Source organism: Solanum stenotomum, unplaced genomic scaffold (assembly GCF_019186545.1).
Source record: "Solanum stenotomum isolate F172 unplaced genomic scaffold, ASM1918654v1 scaffold36528, whole genome shotgun sequence".
Classification (NCBI taxonomy): Eukaryota; Viridiplantae; Streptophyta; class Magnoliopsida; order Solanales; family Solanaceae; genus Solanum; species Solanum stenotomum.
Window position 1 is genome coordinate 35,658 of NW_026033961.1, and position 17,123 is coordinate 52,780.

General features: G+C 30.0%; 2 protein-coding genes across 3 annotated transcripts in view; both read left to right on the forward strand.

Moving 5' to 3' along the window:
• LOC125852527 (proteinase inhibitor 1) overlaps window positions 1-17,123 on the forward strand; it is a 38,130-nt gene that overhangs the window by 17,506 nt on the left and 3,501 nt on the right. The window lies entirely within an intron of this gene.
• LOC125852525 (proteinase inhibitor I-B-like) lies at window positions 1,868-12,820 on the forward strand. Of its 2 annotated transcripts, none has more exons than XM_049532253.1 (3): window positions 1,868-2,000; window positions 2,335-2,430; window positions 2,572-2,844. In XM_049532253.1, the coding sequence occupies exons 1-3, from the start codon at window positions 1,940-1,942 to the stop codon at window positions 2,766-2,768; spliced, it is 354 nt and encodes a 117-aa protein (XP_049388210.1). In that variant the 5' UTR covers window positions 1,868-1,939; the 3' UTR covers window positions 2,769-2,844. The 2 variants fall into 2 exon arrangements, with proteins under 2 accessions (XP_049388210.1, XP_049388209.1); XM_049532252.1 differs by lacking the exons at window positions 2,335-2,430; window positions 2,572-2,844 and adding exons at window positions 12,106-12,201; window positions 12,526-12,820 and having other exon boundaries at window positions 1,901-2,000.

The window sequence follows — 17,123 nt, forward strand, 5'->3', positions numbered from 1 at the left end:
GGGGTGGGTGGGGGGCTGGGTAGGAGGTGTGTGATGGGGGGTCAAGGTAAAGTGAAAAAATGAAATTTTGAAATTGAAAATATTTTTTAAAGACATACTTAAAAAAATTTTTGGGGTGGGGGGCGGTAGGCGTGGGAGGGTGGGGGGGTTGGTTGGGGGGCTGGTTTGAGGGTAGGGACAAAATAAATTGATTTTTTCAACAATTTTTTTTTTAATTGGAAGTTGGAAGAGAGTTTTGGAAAATGTTTTCCTTAAGTTTTGAAGGGAAGTTATTTTCCTTAAATTTGAGGAAAATGAGTTGATTTGGAAAACATTTTCCAAAACATTTAATCCAACCAAACATGAGAAAATTGGAAAACAATTTCCGAAAAATGTTTTCCTTCATACCAAACACACCCTAAGTGTCACTTTATTTTCATTCTTTATTCCTCCATTATACCTTATAACATATGTAACTCCTAAGAGTATTATCTTCACTATTTAGTACCCCATTATCTTTCTATTTATTCCTAGGATGACTTCTTCTACTATAAATAGTGATGGTCTTCATTTGTTTTACATATAAGAAAATATAGAGTGCATAAAGTTTGTTAAAAAAAAAAAAGAGAGTTCTTATTAGTTGAAGGGAGGTGTTCTTTTTGTGGAGCTTTGGACTCAACTCTTGTCCAGAGTTGTTGAGTTATCTTTCGTGAATAGGCTGTTGTATCCTGGATGGGACAAGTCAAGAAGGACTATTGCTGGACCAGTGAAAAACATTTATTGTAGTGGGCTTGAATCTCCTTAAAGAGAGCGAGATATCCGCGCCTCAGCCTGAAGAGATTTATTTCTTCATTTTTATTTTCAATTGTAATCTTGTAATTATGTTATTTTGTAATTTTTCACTAACAATTACTACTTCTTTATTTCTTTTTTTCTTCTTGTTATTTTGCCAGTATGTATTTGTTCATTCTGGTGAAGTGTATATATATTCAGATAAGATCTATCCTTAAAATATTGAATTCACGTGAATTCTGAAATCAATAGCTTTGTATAAAAAAAATAATTAATATCCCTTTCTTTTTCTTCTTTTGTTTTTGTTTTTTCAAGCTACTCTCTCGTTAATCTTTCCGTGAGTAAAATAACAACAGCCTAGGGATAAAAGTGCACCAACTTGATAAACAATGAGGATTATTAGTGGTGTATGTAAAAAGAATTTGATTAATTTTGCTTATTATATTTTTAACGGAAAAATAATAAATATACCTCTGAACTGTCACAAATAGTATGTTAATACTCCTTGTTATATTTTAAGATTTGTATATACTTTTACCGTTAATTTTTCAAATTGTGTATACCCTTAAAACTAATTAATGTACATGTGGCTTCATCTCAATAATTTACCCGAGTTTTATTTCTTTTTACCCAAAATCAAATTCAATAGATTTATCATAAATTTTATATTTGTTTTGAAACTATATATTTAAATTTAAATTTGAAATTTGTGTATTATTACTTGAATTCATGATCGTAAAATTTAAAATTATAACATTTAAATCTTAAATCCGCCTCTATTTCGGACCAAATGATTCATCAATAAAAACATTTCGTAGCTAGGGACCATAGCATCTCTACTTTTGCTAGTAAATCTTTTTAAATTTCATTTTATATTGTTTTTTCCTTGTCATTGAGAAAGACTTTGAAAACATAAATAAAACGTGTCGTGTCATTTCTGAATTTTCCCCACATTTTTTTACTAGATAAAAATTACCTTTTAATTTTTTTAAGTTAAATCTATTGAAAATATACTATTAATTATTGATGGGCTGAGTTACTCGATATCTATCATAACATTTATTATTAAATTCACCCGACTTCTCACTAACTCCCTATAAATATCCATGTGTAACCAATGAGTCTTACACCATAACACAATTATTTGAAAGAAAAATAAATAAAAGCAATGGAGGGAAAGAGTATGCTCAAGTTATCTCATGTGCTTGCTTTCTTGCTTCTTGCATCACGTATGTAATTAGCCCTTAATTTTTTTTTTTTGGTTCGATTAATTCAAATTTATACTAATTAGTAAGGCTTATTTAATCGGTAAGCTTCTCTAACAGGACTTATTCAATTAAAGCTCGAATTCGAGACTACTAGTTAAGAATGAAGAAATCTTACTTATCATATGTATGTTGTTGTTGTATAGTAGATTTTGAAGCCCCTTCGACTAGTTCATTTGTTACTTCTTCATATTTTGAACCCTCTTAGTGAAACTATTGACTCCGCCAATGCTCGTGCATATATATTTTATTAGTATATATTATCTCTCAAATATGTAATTAATAATTTTAATTACAGTTTTTCAATCACTGATGGCAAGAGATTTGATCAGTGATGGCATAGAAGTACTGCAACTTCCAGTGGAAAATGATGGCGAATTTATATTTTGCCCAGGTAATTAATTTCACAGATGGTTACATAATAATGATTTTTTTTTCACTATTATCACATAATTATAATTTTTACATATACATAATATTTTCACCTTACTAAAACAGAAATCACATAATTATATATTTGTTGTAATTATTGTAGGTAAGCAATCATGGCCTGAACTTGTTGGAAAGTCAGCAGGATATGCAAAACAAGTAATTGAGAAGGAAAATTCCATAGTTCATGAAGTTAGGCTTCTATTTCCTGGTATGGTTAAGCCACTTAATTATGTTTGTGGCAGAGTTTTTCTGGTTGTTAACTTTAAACTCGTTGTTGAAGTTACTCCCAGAATGGGTTAGTAACATTATGTTATGAAAAATAAATAAAGTGGAGATATTAAATATAATGTCTTCATGTACTTCTACTATTGCAAAATAAATAAACTAATGTTCCTTATTTTTATTGTAATATAATTGTCTACCCTTATTATTTTCTTTTATGTTGTAGTCTTTTCCAATTTTGTTTTACTTTTCTTATGAATTGACAAATCGTTAAAGCTTATATAAATGAGATGATAATTAAACGTGATATATTATAGTGCGTAGATGACATATCACCCATCCGCGAAATACTAAAAAAAAAAGTTATGACGAAGCGTGTTGAAAATATAATTATTAAGTAAATAATCATATCGATCTCATCTTTAATATTTAAATGAGTCTTGGATATGAAAAAAAATCATGGTAGGAAGCGCTAACCCTCGAATGGGGCATTATCCAGCACAAATCTGAATTAATCGAGCTCCAATGGAATATCAAACACCGAGTTAAAAATAAAAATAAAAATTGATATCAATAGGCAAATGTCCTAAGCTCAATCTCAGTGTCACATCATAATCACTTAAGTCCTCGTATAAAATGAGCACAAAATTAAACATAATTTAGTTACTGACAATAATTATATTGCTTCAATTACTGCAATTTTAGATAAAACCATACTTCAATTACATTCACATTCACATTTTTGACCGGATCTCGTATTCTCACTTACCCTACTGGTTTAATAGTGGAGGTATTCAACCACTTAAATAAACCGCACTTGTCAAATAAACAATTTTTTGGTACTGAAATCAATACCAACAGGTTTCACAGTGTAAATTCGAAATCTGGGCAAAAATTACTGAATGCTCGAAATTCAGTTGATATTCTATAAAGCAGTATAATTTGGATATTAATTACCATGTATGACTACAGTTTTCAAAATTACGAATCATATATAGTTTATCTTACACTCTGTTTGGATCATTGTTACCCATTGTTTCATAATGTATTATATTGTATTGTACTCTATTGTACTGTACTGTATGATAGATACAATGTTTGGCTAGGCTGTATTGTTTGTTGTTGTTTAATAACATTTTAATTGTTTGGTTTGATTGTATCGTACTGTATTGTAATTTATAAATTTACTAAATTATCCTTAATTATTCTAGGGTAGGAGGTTTGACTAGAATTAAATAATATAAGGTAAAGGGTAAAATAGTATTTGAAATATTATGTAAAGATATAATTGAAAAATAAATTAAGTAACAATGAGAACACACCAAATCGGTTGTTCCATAAAATAGGGGTTTTCATTGTTACGTAACAACAAAATTTAATAATACAATACAATACATTTTAAGTAACAATCAAAACAAACATTGTAGGTATAGTAACGATACAATATAATACAATGGGTAACAATGATCCAAACAGAGTGTTAGTAATTGTACACATTGTATCACCAGGATGCATTCACATAGATGGTGTATACATAAATACAATCTGAATGCAATATTTTGTTGATACAAACAGAATAAGAGTCGAAAAATCGTCACATAAATTGAAATAAGAGAGTAAAAGAATTTTTGGTTGGCAAAGGAAACAGATTTATCAAGGTTACATTAGCTTAAATTTTGAACTCAAATTGATTTTTTTGTTATTAAAAGGGATTGAAAATTCTATCACTATCGACAGAGAAAGCTTCAAACTTTAAAGTGGTCCTGCAATCAAACCAACTTTAACGCAGTACACCATCGATTTGTTGTTGTTGGAAAGCTTTTGATTTAATAACTTTATTCAGGGTTAAAAATATTCTTGAAATAGATTTTGATTTTGTTTCATGATTGAAAAATATTTTTCAAATTGATTTGTTGTTGTTGTTGAGAGGATTGATTTGTTGTTGTTGTTGAGAAGCTTGTTGCAGTTAGGACTGCGTATTGATCGGTTCAGTTCGGTTTTGAAATTTATCGGTTTGGCTTATTGGTTATCGGTTTGTATAGATGTTAAACCATTATAGAACCATTAAGATATTGGCTTATCGGTTATTGCTTTATCGTTTGTTGATCGTTATCGGTTCGGTTACCGGTTTAACCGTTAAGATTTGAACCAAAAAGAAAACATTGAAAATCACTTAGAAACCAAGAGTTTTACATTGTAGAATAACCAAGAGTTTGAAGAAATAAAAGTAGGAAACCAAAATCTAAGTTAAAGACTTTATATAAAAAATGGTATAAATATAATTATTTAATTTACTATTGGGTTATCGGTTAACCATGTTAAGAAAAAAACCTCAAACCATTAAGAATCGATAATCCAATAACAAAAAAATAAAATAAAACTGTTATCAAAACCGCTAAACCAATAACCCATTACTGATAAACCAATAATTTTTTTCCGATTCAGATTATGGATTTCGATTCGATTTTGAACAACCCTAGTTGCAGTATTGTCTGAAACTTTTGGGAGGATGCAATACAATAATGAAGAGAAAGGGGGTGGTTTTTTTTTTTAAAAAAAAAAAATGGGTAAAAAAATAAAGAAAAATCAAGTAAAGTATTGAGATAAAGCCACATGTTCATCCATTAGTCTGAATGGAAAATACAATGCAAAAAATTGACGGTAAAATTATATACAAGCTTAAGATATAACAGAGGTATTTAAATGGAGTATCATTTATGATAGTTCATGCATATATTTATCTTTTTTCCATAGATTTAAAGTGTGGTACCTAGCATTTAAATTGCAATTGTCAGACTAGTCCCCACCTCCACTGCACCCCAAAAGACAAAAACGTGAATAATGTGTTGTACTTTCTTTCTAACAAATTAATATGGTTGAGGGACCAGTACTAATTAAAATATCATCAAAGGTTAAGGTAGAATTATAAGTTTTTATCATCAAATGGAATAACTAGTATTTTTTCATCTTTAATTAGAGGTTTTTATATAAATTCTTTAGATAATTATCTGATTTGATTTACATCAGAAAAGTAACGTCTTTGGGACCATATATTTAATTAATGTGTGATAGTTAGGATTTGAATTGTAATTGTCAAACTAGTCCCCCCACCCCCAACTCCCTCCCCACCACACCCCAAAAAATAAAAATAAAATGTGACAATATGTTATATTTTCTTTGAAATAAATTAAGGTTGAGGGACCAATATGTATTCATCTTTAATTAGAAGTTTTGAATTTGAGCATTGGATATATAAAAAAACATCTCAGTATAAATTTCTATTAATTAAACTTCAAAGCGAATATCAAATACCAAATAAAAAACTTTAAAAAAAATAAAGAAAAATAATGATACACAATTGAGAAGATTACGAAATCTTGTTGATTTTTTTAGAAAAAAATAAAGAAGTTTCTCTTTTAGAATATCAAACTACTTTAAGTGAATTTTTATTTCATTTAAATCCAGAAGTTTATTTAAACAAAAATATTCCCCATTTTAAAAATAATAACTAAAACTCAGCATTATGCTCCCAAGTCCCAACCTTTATATTTCCAATTTCTAAGGAAGAAAATGATTTCCTAATCCTTTTTTTTTTTTGGTAAAGAAAGATTTTTTTTTCATTAAGCATAATCAAGATCTTCTATGTTATATTTTAGTATTCTAGCTCCCATTAAAAAAAATCATATAATTAGAAAATATTCGTAAACGATTATAAAATTAAATCTCATTTCATTCTTGTCAAATTTATAATTTACAAAATAGTAGTATCAATGGATCGTGGATATCCCCGCATATTATGTTTGAATTCAATTTTGACTGTCCTCCTTCACATCCTGTGTGTAAATTAAAAAAAAAATCCTAATTAGTTGATTTAAAGGAAAAGGCCATTTTGTCCCTTACCTACAAATTGTCAATATCAATGAATACAATATTGAGAAAATCAATGTCATCGATGTATTTATCATTCAAAAATTATTTCAATGTATCAACGAATATGGATGAACAAATAAAAATAAATAGATGAATTAAATAATACTAGTTGATTTTTCTGTGGTTTTTTCCAAAAAGGAGAATAAAATCTCCAAAAGGAAATTGGGGTCGTTAGCCAATAATTGCATATTTGAACCATTTGACTAAGCATAGAGTTATGAGTCGAAAATTTTTCAAATGAAATATAAAATTACTCTATATAAAATGGAGATATATTTGATCCTCTTTTTATTTCCTTACAAAGTTTACAAAGATTCGCTTTTAATCGATATCAAAATATCTCGAATACAATTCATAAGATCTGAATACTATATGATTTTCAGTCAAATGGTAATCTTAAGTTTTGAGGGTTGTTCTATTCTAGTCCTTGTATACATAAAAATATTTTTTCCTAATTCCTTTTATTCTTTTTTTTTTTTTTAAAAAAAAATTCCTCTTATTAATTTCTTATAAAAATACAAAAGAAGAAACATGTTTGTCAATTACATAAAAAATATCAGAGATATCTAAAGAATAAATGCATGATATATTGGATTCACACGCAACTTAATAAATTGAAAAGCAGAATAATTAGGAGCAATATATTAATATAAAAAAATACAAACAATTATAACACATTTTTTTATGCGTTTTATGTACTGACAGAATTACTCATAAATAAGAACATGTCATTAGGGGACCATAGCAATTTTACTTTTTGGTATCAAATACGCTCTCCGTCTCAAGTGATATTTAGCTATTTGAGATTCAAATTATGCGAAGTTTAATTTACATTTTAAAGAATATTTATTTATCATATTAACATGAAAAGAATTGCATTATATAATACTTTTTGATTATTTTTTTAAAAAAAGGAGGCCTGAGGAAGTAATAAACTATATATACATTATATTTATTAATTATTTAATAAACATAATTTTCACTTAAATAACACTTACTTTGGAGCAAAGAAAATAGTACAATTGAATCTCAATGAACGAAAATTGTAAACATAAAAAGTACATATAAATGTGTGCATGGTTGAAAGGTATAATAATAATTAGAAAAAATATATCAATATCAAGTACCTATAATTATAAACCACATTTTTGTATGGTCTATATACTCACAAAATGACTAATGAATAGAAACATTTTATAGGGGACCATAGTTTTTATTTTTTATAAAAAAAATATCCCTTTCTTTTTCCCCTTTTGTTTTTCTTTTTTCCAAGCACCAACTTGATAAACAATGAGAACTATTAGTGCTGTAAAAAGAATAAGAATGATTTTGTTTATTATATTTTTCATCAAAAATGATAAATATATTCCCGAATTATCATAAATGATATGTTAAAACTGTGACACCCCAGAATTTTTTTTTTAACTAAGACTCGAACCGTTTATCGAAGTGAGTGAGATTTTACCGAGGAATTAAAATTTCTTAAGTGTTAAGGTTACTAGATGTAGCACCTTGAGTTCCAAAAAGAATTAAATTGGAAATAGCAAAAATCTGAAATTTTGCAAGTTAAGCTAAGTATGAGTTTTGGGTTGACTTCAAACGACCATAACTCCTATCTCAGGATGATTTAGGTGTTCTACCAGTTACCATAGGAAACATCTTTGAATTATCTTTTCTACGCCGCTGAGTTTGATAAGTTTCGAGGTCGGATGAGTGAGCTATGGCCTTTTGAAGTTAGGCTGTCCAGTTAAGGAAAGTCAAAACCGGGTTTTAGAGGGGTATTTTGGTCTTTTCCTTACCAAAACAGATTTAATTCGTTTTTAGTAATATTTTAGGGGTCTAATCTGATTAGGTTCAGTTTTGTAATTCTAAAATACACCTAGGGTTTTAGTTGAGAGTTCAAGAAGAGAAAAGAGGAGAAAGAGGAGAAAAGAGGAGAGGATCAAGCGTTCGTCGAGATTTTTGCGTGTTGTAGCGGATTTTCGCCATGGATTTGATCCCTAAGAGGTATGTAAGCTTCCATAGTGTTGGGTTCTTTCACCCACACGCCAATCATGATTTATTCAGCGTAATTTCGTTCTTGAAATTTATGGATTTAAGTTCTTGATGAGTTCTTGAAGTTTATTAAGTTTTGAAGTAAGATTCTGCTTAGGTCAACTTTAAACGACCATATCTCTTAGAATATTAAGAGTTACGTGAGCCATAACCTATCCAATTAAAGGTAATTGAATCTACTTTCCAACCCCACCAATTTCACGTCAATCCAATATCTGAGTAAAAAGTTATGACTATTTTAGTAACCTATACAGTGCTGTTACGAATTAGCCGACGGGAAAATATTGAAAATAATCGGTTTTTGTCTTTTTACCTCCAAGAAAACCATCAACGAATTTCTTGACTAATAAAAAGCTCAAAACAATCAGATTTTCATCTTCACTCATGAAAATCATAATTTTTGGCTATAGAGATTTTAAGAAACTAACTCGAGAATCTCAAGAAAGGTCTTCTTGATTGTTTACCTTCAAGCTAGGGTTTCAAGGCTTCTAATCAAGTTCTTCTTCAAGATTCTTAAAGATTCTTCAAGATTCTTCAATAATCTTGTTCTTCTAGGTATGTAAGGCTATCATAGTGTTGGACTAGTTCGTCCTCACACCCTACATCTACTTTCAGATCAGTAAAAGAGTAATCTAGGAAACTTTCCCTAGATTTGAGTATTCTTGAGATAAGTTGATTTTGAGTTCTTGAATTCACGTTTCTTTTAAAAGTTATATTCCTAATTATCGAATAGCTATATTGTTATTGAGATCCTTCATATCATGAATCATAACTCTTGAATTCATAATTCAAATTCAAGAGAGAGTTAAGAGTAGAGTTCAAGGAAGCCTTTGAGTTCAATTGTGAATCCTTTGAGATCAACTATCGATTTGAACTAAGTTTTGAGGAAGTAAGTCAGAGAATGAGAAGAGTCACATACATGAGTTTCATAATGTTATGTAGACCTACGAGTCAAGTCGTTCATGCCCATAAATTCCGCATGAACTCCAGAAGTTGAGTATCTTTGAGAGGAGTAGTATCTTCAAGTTCTAAGTCTTGAGTATTGAGTTCCTAATCCCCTTTGAGATTATATTTCTAAGCATGGGACTATTACATGTTACCCATAAAGTCTTTGAGTTGAATTGTTCATGCCCATAATTCCGCATGAATCCTATAAGTCGAGCAGTCTTGAGAAGAGAAGTATCTTTGAGTCTTTGAGTTGAGTCGTTCATGCTTATAATTCCGCACGAACCCTCTGAGTTGAGCATTCTTGAAATTAGTAATATCATTGAAGTTCTTGAGTTCCAAGTATTTGAGTTCTATCTATGGTTATTGAAAACCTTGCATTGAGTAGTTCATGTCCATAATTCGGTATGAACCATATTTTAAGAAGTCTTTTACAAACGTTTTAACTTTGTTTTAAGACTTAAGTTTTGAGTTCAGTAAAGAGTAAAGAGTAAAGTTTGAAGTCTTTTTCTTCAAAAGTATATGGGGACTAAGTATTCCCAAAGAGTTTATAAATGTTTTCACATTTAAATAAGAACGGAAACTGAGATTTCCAAAGGGCCTTCGGGCTAGTTTTCAGAAAAGAGTAATAGCTTTCTAAATGAAGCAAGCAGGGAAACTGAGATTTCCAAGATAGCCTTTGAGCTAAGTTTTTGAGCAATTATCTCAAATCAGCAGAAAGAAGTATGTTTTTAAAACATAAGAGCTAGTATATTTTTGGGAGTAGTATTGAGCACCGATATGGGGGAGAGTTTAGACAACTCACAGCCTCCATAAACCATGTAGCCACCATGGGTAGAAAAGGGTCATACTTTTTAGATGAACCTTTTTCGAAATAGACTAGTGGATCCATTAGGCAGTTCAGGTCCTATACCTTTGGCCGGGTATAGGATGCGCTGGCAGCGTGAGGTAGATCGCTGTATCATCACTATAGCTCTTATGTGATGGTTGTCGGTTAGAGAAACTCCCACAGAAGTTATTGTATTTTTATATACATCAGTTTATTGTATTTTTATATACATTTCAGAGTTATGTTGTATCCTTGCATACACACAGATTTCACAGCATGTTTTTAAACAGTTTGTTTCTTTATATTGCACTTGTTTTAAATTGCTTTATATTGAAATGAGTTCAGTCATATTGAGTTGAGTATTCAAAGTTGAGTATCCAGAGTTGAGTATCCAGAGTCGAATATCATATCTTTGAGTCGAATATCATATCCTTGAGTTGAGTATCTAATCTCTGAGTTGAGTATCTTATCCTTGAGTACTTCTGAGTTGAGTAAGTTTGAGTAGTTTGGAGTATTCCTTGAGTTGAGTAAGATTGAAAAGAGGCAAGTATGTTTCCTTTTTATCAAGTTTCAAGCTTATGTTTATGTTTTAGAATTCCCCTTACATGCTCGTACATTCCACGTACTGAGCCATTTGGCCTGCATCTTTTCATGATGCAGACACAGGTATTCAGGATCATCAACAGGAGCTTCGTTGATACATCCGAGAGTTCGAGTTAGCTATGGTGAGCCTCATTGCTTCCGGAGGATTCCATTTACTTTCAGTTGTTAGGAGGTCGTGGGTATTGTCCAGACTTACATCATTGTCATTTAGAGGCTTCATAGATAGACAGTAGAGTTTTAGAAGTCTTTATTTATTTTGTTAAATGCTTTAAAGACTAAAGTTGCATTTTTATGGCGAGTTGTATATATTTTATTATACATAGTTTTCTTTGGACTTAAAGTTTGTATTTAAGTCTTATGAACTTTTATTTCAGTTTTTAAGCTTTGTATGCTTGAATCAGTTTTCCACTTGTAGTCAGCCAGGATGAGGGTTCGCTTGGGGACCAGCAATGGTCTTCGAGTGCCGGCCACGTCTAGGGTGTAGGCTCGGGTCGTGACAAACTTGGTATCATAGCACAGAGTTTAAGTGTCCTAGGGTGTTTATAAAGCCGTGGCAGTAGGATCTTGTTTATAGTTGTGAGGGCCCCACTTCTATAAATGAGGGACTGCAGACATTTAAGAAAAGTTTCCCTTCTTTCATACTCTAATCGTGCAATAGAGCTATGTCATAGAGACTTATTCTAACTCGTGCATTTCTCAGAATCATTCGACTACCCACCATACATGAGGTGGTTGAAAAGTAGAGTCAATACTTTGTCGACGAGTTGTTCTTAGCAAGAGTTTTTAAGGAAGTCATGAGACTCCAAAGGGGCTTAAGAGAAGTCCAAGAGTAAGTTATTTTCTCTATTTCTAAAGCTCGAATTCGAGACTACTAATTAAGAATGGAGAAATCTTATCATATGTATGTTGTATAGTAGATTTTGAACCCCTTCAACTAGTTCATGTGTTTACTTATTCAGATTTTGAAACTAGTGACTCCGCCAATGCTCGTGCATGTATATTTTACTAGTATATATTATCTCTCAAATATGTAATTAATTATTTTAATTACAGTTTTTCAATCACTGATGGCAAGAGATTTGATCAGTGATGGCATAGAAGTACTGCAACTTCCAGTGGAAAATGATGGCGAATTTGTATTTTGCCCAGGTAATTAATTTCACAGATGGTTACATAATTATGATTTTTTTCACTATTATTACATAATTATAAGTGGCCCAGTGGTTTGGGCTTGGCACTTCCATGTTAGAGGTGTCAAGTTCGAAACCCCTTGCCAGCAGAAAGCAAGGGATTTGCTTTCTGGCTCTCGAGCTCGTCACACCGGGCTTGCCTAGTGGTGTGGGTTACCTCTCCTACATGATTTGCGAGCTATTGCATAGGAGCGGGGGGTTTTACCCTGTACGCACCCAAAGAGTAGCGGCTACGGGATTCCCTTGTCATCACATAATTATATATTTGTTGTAATTATTGTAGGTAAGCTATCATGGCCTGAACTTGTTGGAAAGTCAGCAGGATATGCAAAACAAGTAATTCAGAAGGAAAATTCCATAGTTCATGAAGTTAGGCTTCTATTTCCTGGTATGCCTAAGCCACTTAATTATGTTTGTGGCAGAGTTTTTCTGGTTGTTGACTTTAAACTCGTTGTTCAAGTTACTCCCAGTATGGGTTAGTAACATTATGTTATGAAAAATAAATAAAGTGGAGATATTAAATATAATGTCTTCATGTACTTCTACTACTTCAAGATAAATAAAACTAATGTTCCTTATTTTTATTGTAATATAATTGTCTACCCTTATTATTTTCTTTTATGTTGTAGTCTTTTCCAATTTTGTTTTACTTTTCTTATGAATTGACGAATAGTTAAAGCTTATATAAATGAGATGATAATTAAACGTGATATATTACAGTGGGTAGATGACATATCACCCATCCGCGAAATACTGAAAAAAAAAAGTTATGATGAAATGTGTTGAAAATATAATTATTAAGTAAATAATCATATCGATCTCATATTTATTATTTAAATGAGTCTTGGATATGGAAAAAAATTTTGGTAGGAAGCGCTAACCCTCCAATGGGGCATTATCCAACACAAATCTGAATTAATCGAGCTCCAATGCGAATATCAAACACCGAGTGGAAAATTAAAAAAAAATTGATATCAATAGGCAAATGTCCTAAGTTCAATCTCAGTGTCACATCATAATCACTTAAGTCCTCGTATAAAATGAGCATAAAATTAAACATAATTTAGTTACCGACAATAATTATATTGCTTCAATTACTGCAATTTTAGATAAAACCATACTTCAATTACATTCACATTCACATATTTGACCGGATCTCGTATTCTCACTTACCCTACTGGTTTAATAGTGGAGGTATTCAACCACTTAAATAAATTGCACTTGTCAAATAAACAATTTTTTGGTACTGAAATCAATACCAACAGGTTTCACAGTGTAAATTCGAAATCTGGGCAAAAATTACTGAATGCTCGAAATTCAGTTGATATTCTATAAAGCAGTATAATTTGGATATTAATTACCATGTATGACTACAGTTTTCAAAATTATGAATCATATATAGTTTATCTTACACTCTGTTTGGATCATTGTTACCCATTGTTTCATAATGTATTGTATTATATTGTATTATACTCTATTGTACTGTATTGTATGGTAGATACAATGTTTGGCTAGGCTGTATTGTTTGTTGTTGTTTAATAACATTTTAATTGTTTGGTTTAATTGTATCGTACTGTATTGTAATTTATAAATTTACTAAATTATCCTTAATTATTCTAGGGTAGGAGGTTTGACTAGAATTAAATAATATAAGGTAAAGGGTAAAATAGTATTTGAAATATTATGTAAAGATATAATTGGAAAAATAAATTAAGTAACAATGGGAACACACCAAATCGGTTGTTCCATAAAATAGGAGTTTTCATTGTTACGTAACAACAAAATTTAATAATACAATACAATACATTTTAAGTAACAATCAAAACAAACATTGTAGGTATAGTAACGATACAATATAATACAATGAGTAACAATGATCTAAATAGAGTGTTAGTAACTGTACACATTGTATCACTAGGATGCATTCACATAGATGGTGTATACATAAATACAATCTGAATGCAATATTTTGTGGATACAAACAGAATAAGAGTCGAAAAATCGTCACATAAATTGAGATAAGAGAGTAAAAGAATTTTTGGTTGGCAAAGGAAACAAATTTATCAAGGTTACATTAGCTTAAATTTTGAACTCAAATTGATTTTTTTTGTTATTAAAAGGGATTGAAAATGCTATCACTATTGACAGAGAAAGCTTCAAACTTTAAAGTGGTCCTGCAATCAAACCAACTTTAACGCAGTACACCATCGATTTGTTGTTGTTGGAAAGCTTTTGATTTAATAACTTTATTCAGGGTTAAAAAAATTCTTGAAATAGATTTTGATTTTGTTTCATGATTGAAAAATATTTTTCAAATTGATTTGTTGTTGTTGTCGAGAGGATTGATTTGTTGTTGTTGTTGAGAAGCTTGTTGTAGTTACGACTGCGTATCGATCGATTCAGTTCGATTTTGAAATTTATCGGTTTGGCTTATTGGTTATCGATTAGTATAGATGTTAAACCGTTATAGAACCATTAAGATATTGGCTTATCGGTTATTGCTTTATCGGTTGTTGATCGTTATCGGTTAAGTTACCGGCTTAACCGTTAAGATTTGAACCAAAAAGAAAACATTGAAAATCACTTAGAAACCAAGAGTTTTACATTGTAGAATAACCAAGAGTTTGAAGAAATAAAAGTAGGAAACCAAAATCTAAGTTAAAGACTTTATATACAAAATGGTATAAATATAATTATTAAATTTACTATCGGGTTATCGGTTAACCATGTTAAGAAAAAAACCTCAAACCATTAAGAATCGATAATCCGATAATAAAAAAAAAAAAACAAAACCATTATCCAAACCGCTAAACCAATAACCCATTACTGATAAACCAATAATTTTTTTCCGATTCAGATTATCGGTTTCGGTTTGATTTTGAACAACCCTAGTTACAGTATTGTCTGAAACTTTTGGGAGGATGCAATACAATAATGAAGAGAAAGGGGGTGGTTTTTTTTTAAAAAAAAGAAATTGGGTAAAAAAATAAAGAAAAATCAAGTAAAGTATTGAGATAAAGCCACATGTTCATCCATTAGTCTGAATGGAAAATACAACGCAAAAAATTGACGGTAAAAATATATACAAGCTTAAGATATAACAGAGGGTATTTAAATGGAGTATCATTTATGATAGTTCATGAATATATTTATCTTTTTTCCATAGATTTAAAGTGTGGTACCTAGAATTTAAATTGCAATTCTCAGACTAGTCCCCACCGCCACTGCACCCCAAAAGACAAAAACGTGAATAAAGTGTTGTACTTTCTTTTGAACTAATTAAGATGGTTGAGGGACCAGGACTAATTAAAATATCATCGAAGGTTAAGGTAGAATTATAAGTTTTTGTCATCGAATGGACTAACTAGTATTTCTTCATCTTTAATTAGAGGTTTTTGTATAAATTCTTTAGATAATTATCTGATTTGATTTACACCAGAAAAGTAACATCTTTGGGACCATATATTTAATTAATGTGTGATAGTTAGGATTTGAATTGTAATTGTCAAACTAGTCCTCCCACCCCCAACTCCCTCCCCACCACACCCCAAAAAAAAAAAAATGTGACAATATGTTATATTTTCTTTGGAATAAATTAAGGTTGAGGGACCAATATGTATTCATCTTTAATTAGAAGTTTTGAATTTGAGCATTGGATATATAAAAAAAACTTCTCAGTATAAATTTCTATTAATTGAACTTCAAAGCGAATATCAAATACCAAATAATTTTTTTTAAAAAAAATAAAGAAAAATAATGATACACAATTGAGAAGAATACAAAATCTTGTTGATTTTTTTAGAAAAAAATAAAGAAGTTTCTCTTTTAGAATATCAAACTACTTTAAGTGGATTTTACTTCATTTAAATCCAGAAGTTTATTTAAACAAAATTATTCCCCATTTTAAAAATAATAATTAAAACTCAGCATTATGCTCCCAAGTCCCAACCTTTATATTTCCAATTTCTAAGGAGGAAAATGATTTCCTAAGCCTTTTTTTTTTTTTTTGGTAAAGAAAGATTTTTTATTCATTAAGCATAATCAAGATCTTCTATGTTATATTCTAGTACTCTAGCTCCCATTGAAAAAAAAATCATATAATTAGAAAATATTCGTAAACGATTATAAAATTAAATTTCATTTCATTCTTGTCAAATTCATAATTTACAAAATAGTAGTATCAGTGGATCGTGGATATCCCCGCATATTATGTTTGAATTCAATTTTGACTGTCCTCCTTCACATCCTGTGTGTAAATTAAAAAAAAAAAATCCTAATTAGTTGATTTAAAGGAAAAGGCCATTTTGTCCCTTACCTACAAATTGTCAATATCAATGAATACAATATTGAGAAAATCAATGTCATCGATGTATTTATCATTCAAAAATTATTTCAATGTATCAACGAATATGGATGAACAAATAAAAATAAATAGATGAATTAAATAATACTAGTTGATTTTTCTGTGGTTTTTTCAAAAAAGGAGAATAAAATCTCCAAAAGGAAATTGGGGTCGTTAGCCAATAATTGCATATTTGAACCATTTGACTAAGAATAGAGTTATGAGTCGAAAATTTTCCAAATGAAAGATAAAATTACTCTATATAAAATGGAGATATATTTGATTCTCTTTTTATTTCCTTACAAAGTTTACAAAAATTCGCTTTCAATCGATATCAAAAAATCTCGAATACAATTCATAAGATCTGAATACGATATGATTTTCAGTCAAATGGTAATCTTAAGTTTTGAGGGTTGTTCTATTCTAGTCCTTGTATACATAAAAATACTTTTTCCAAATTCCTCTTATTTCTTTTTTTTTATAAAATTCCTCTTATTAATTTCTTATAAAAATACAAAAGAAGAAACATGTTTGTCAAT

Excerpts from the sequence above, each read along its gene's own strand:
- LOC125852525 (XM_049532253.1), top strand. The coding sequence starts at position 1,940 with ATGGAGGGAAAGAGTATGCTCAAGTTATCTCATGTGCTTGCTTTCTTG. Across the intron at positions 2,001-2,334 it reads TTTCTTGCTTCTTGCATCAC|TTTTTCAATCACTGATGGCA; the intron begins GTATGTAATTAG and ends TTTTAATTACAG. Across the intron at positions 2,431-2,571 it reads CGAATTTATATTTTGCCCAG|GTAAGCAATCATGGCCTGAA; the intron begins GTAATTAATTTC and ends TAATTATTGTAG.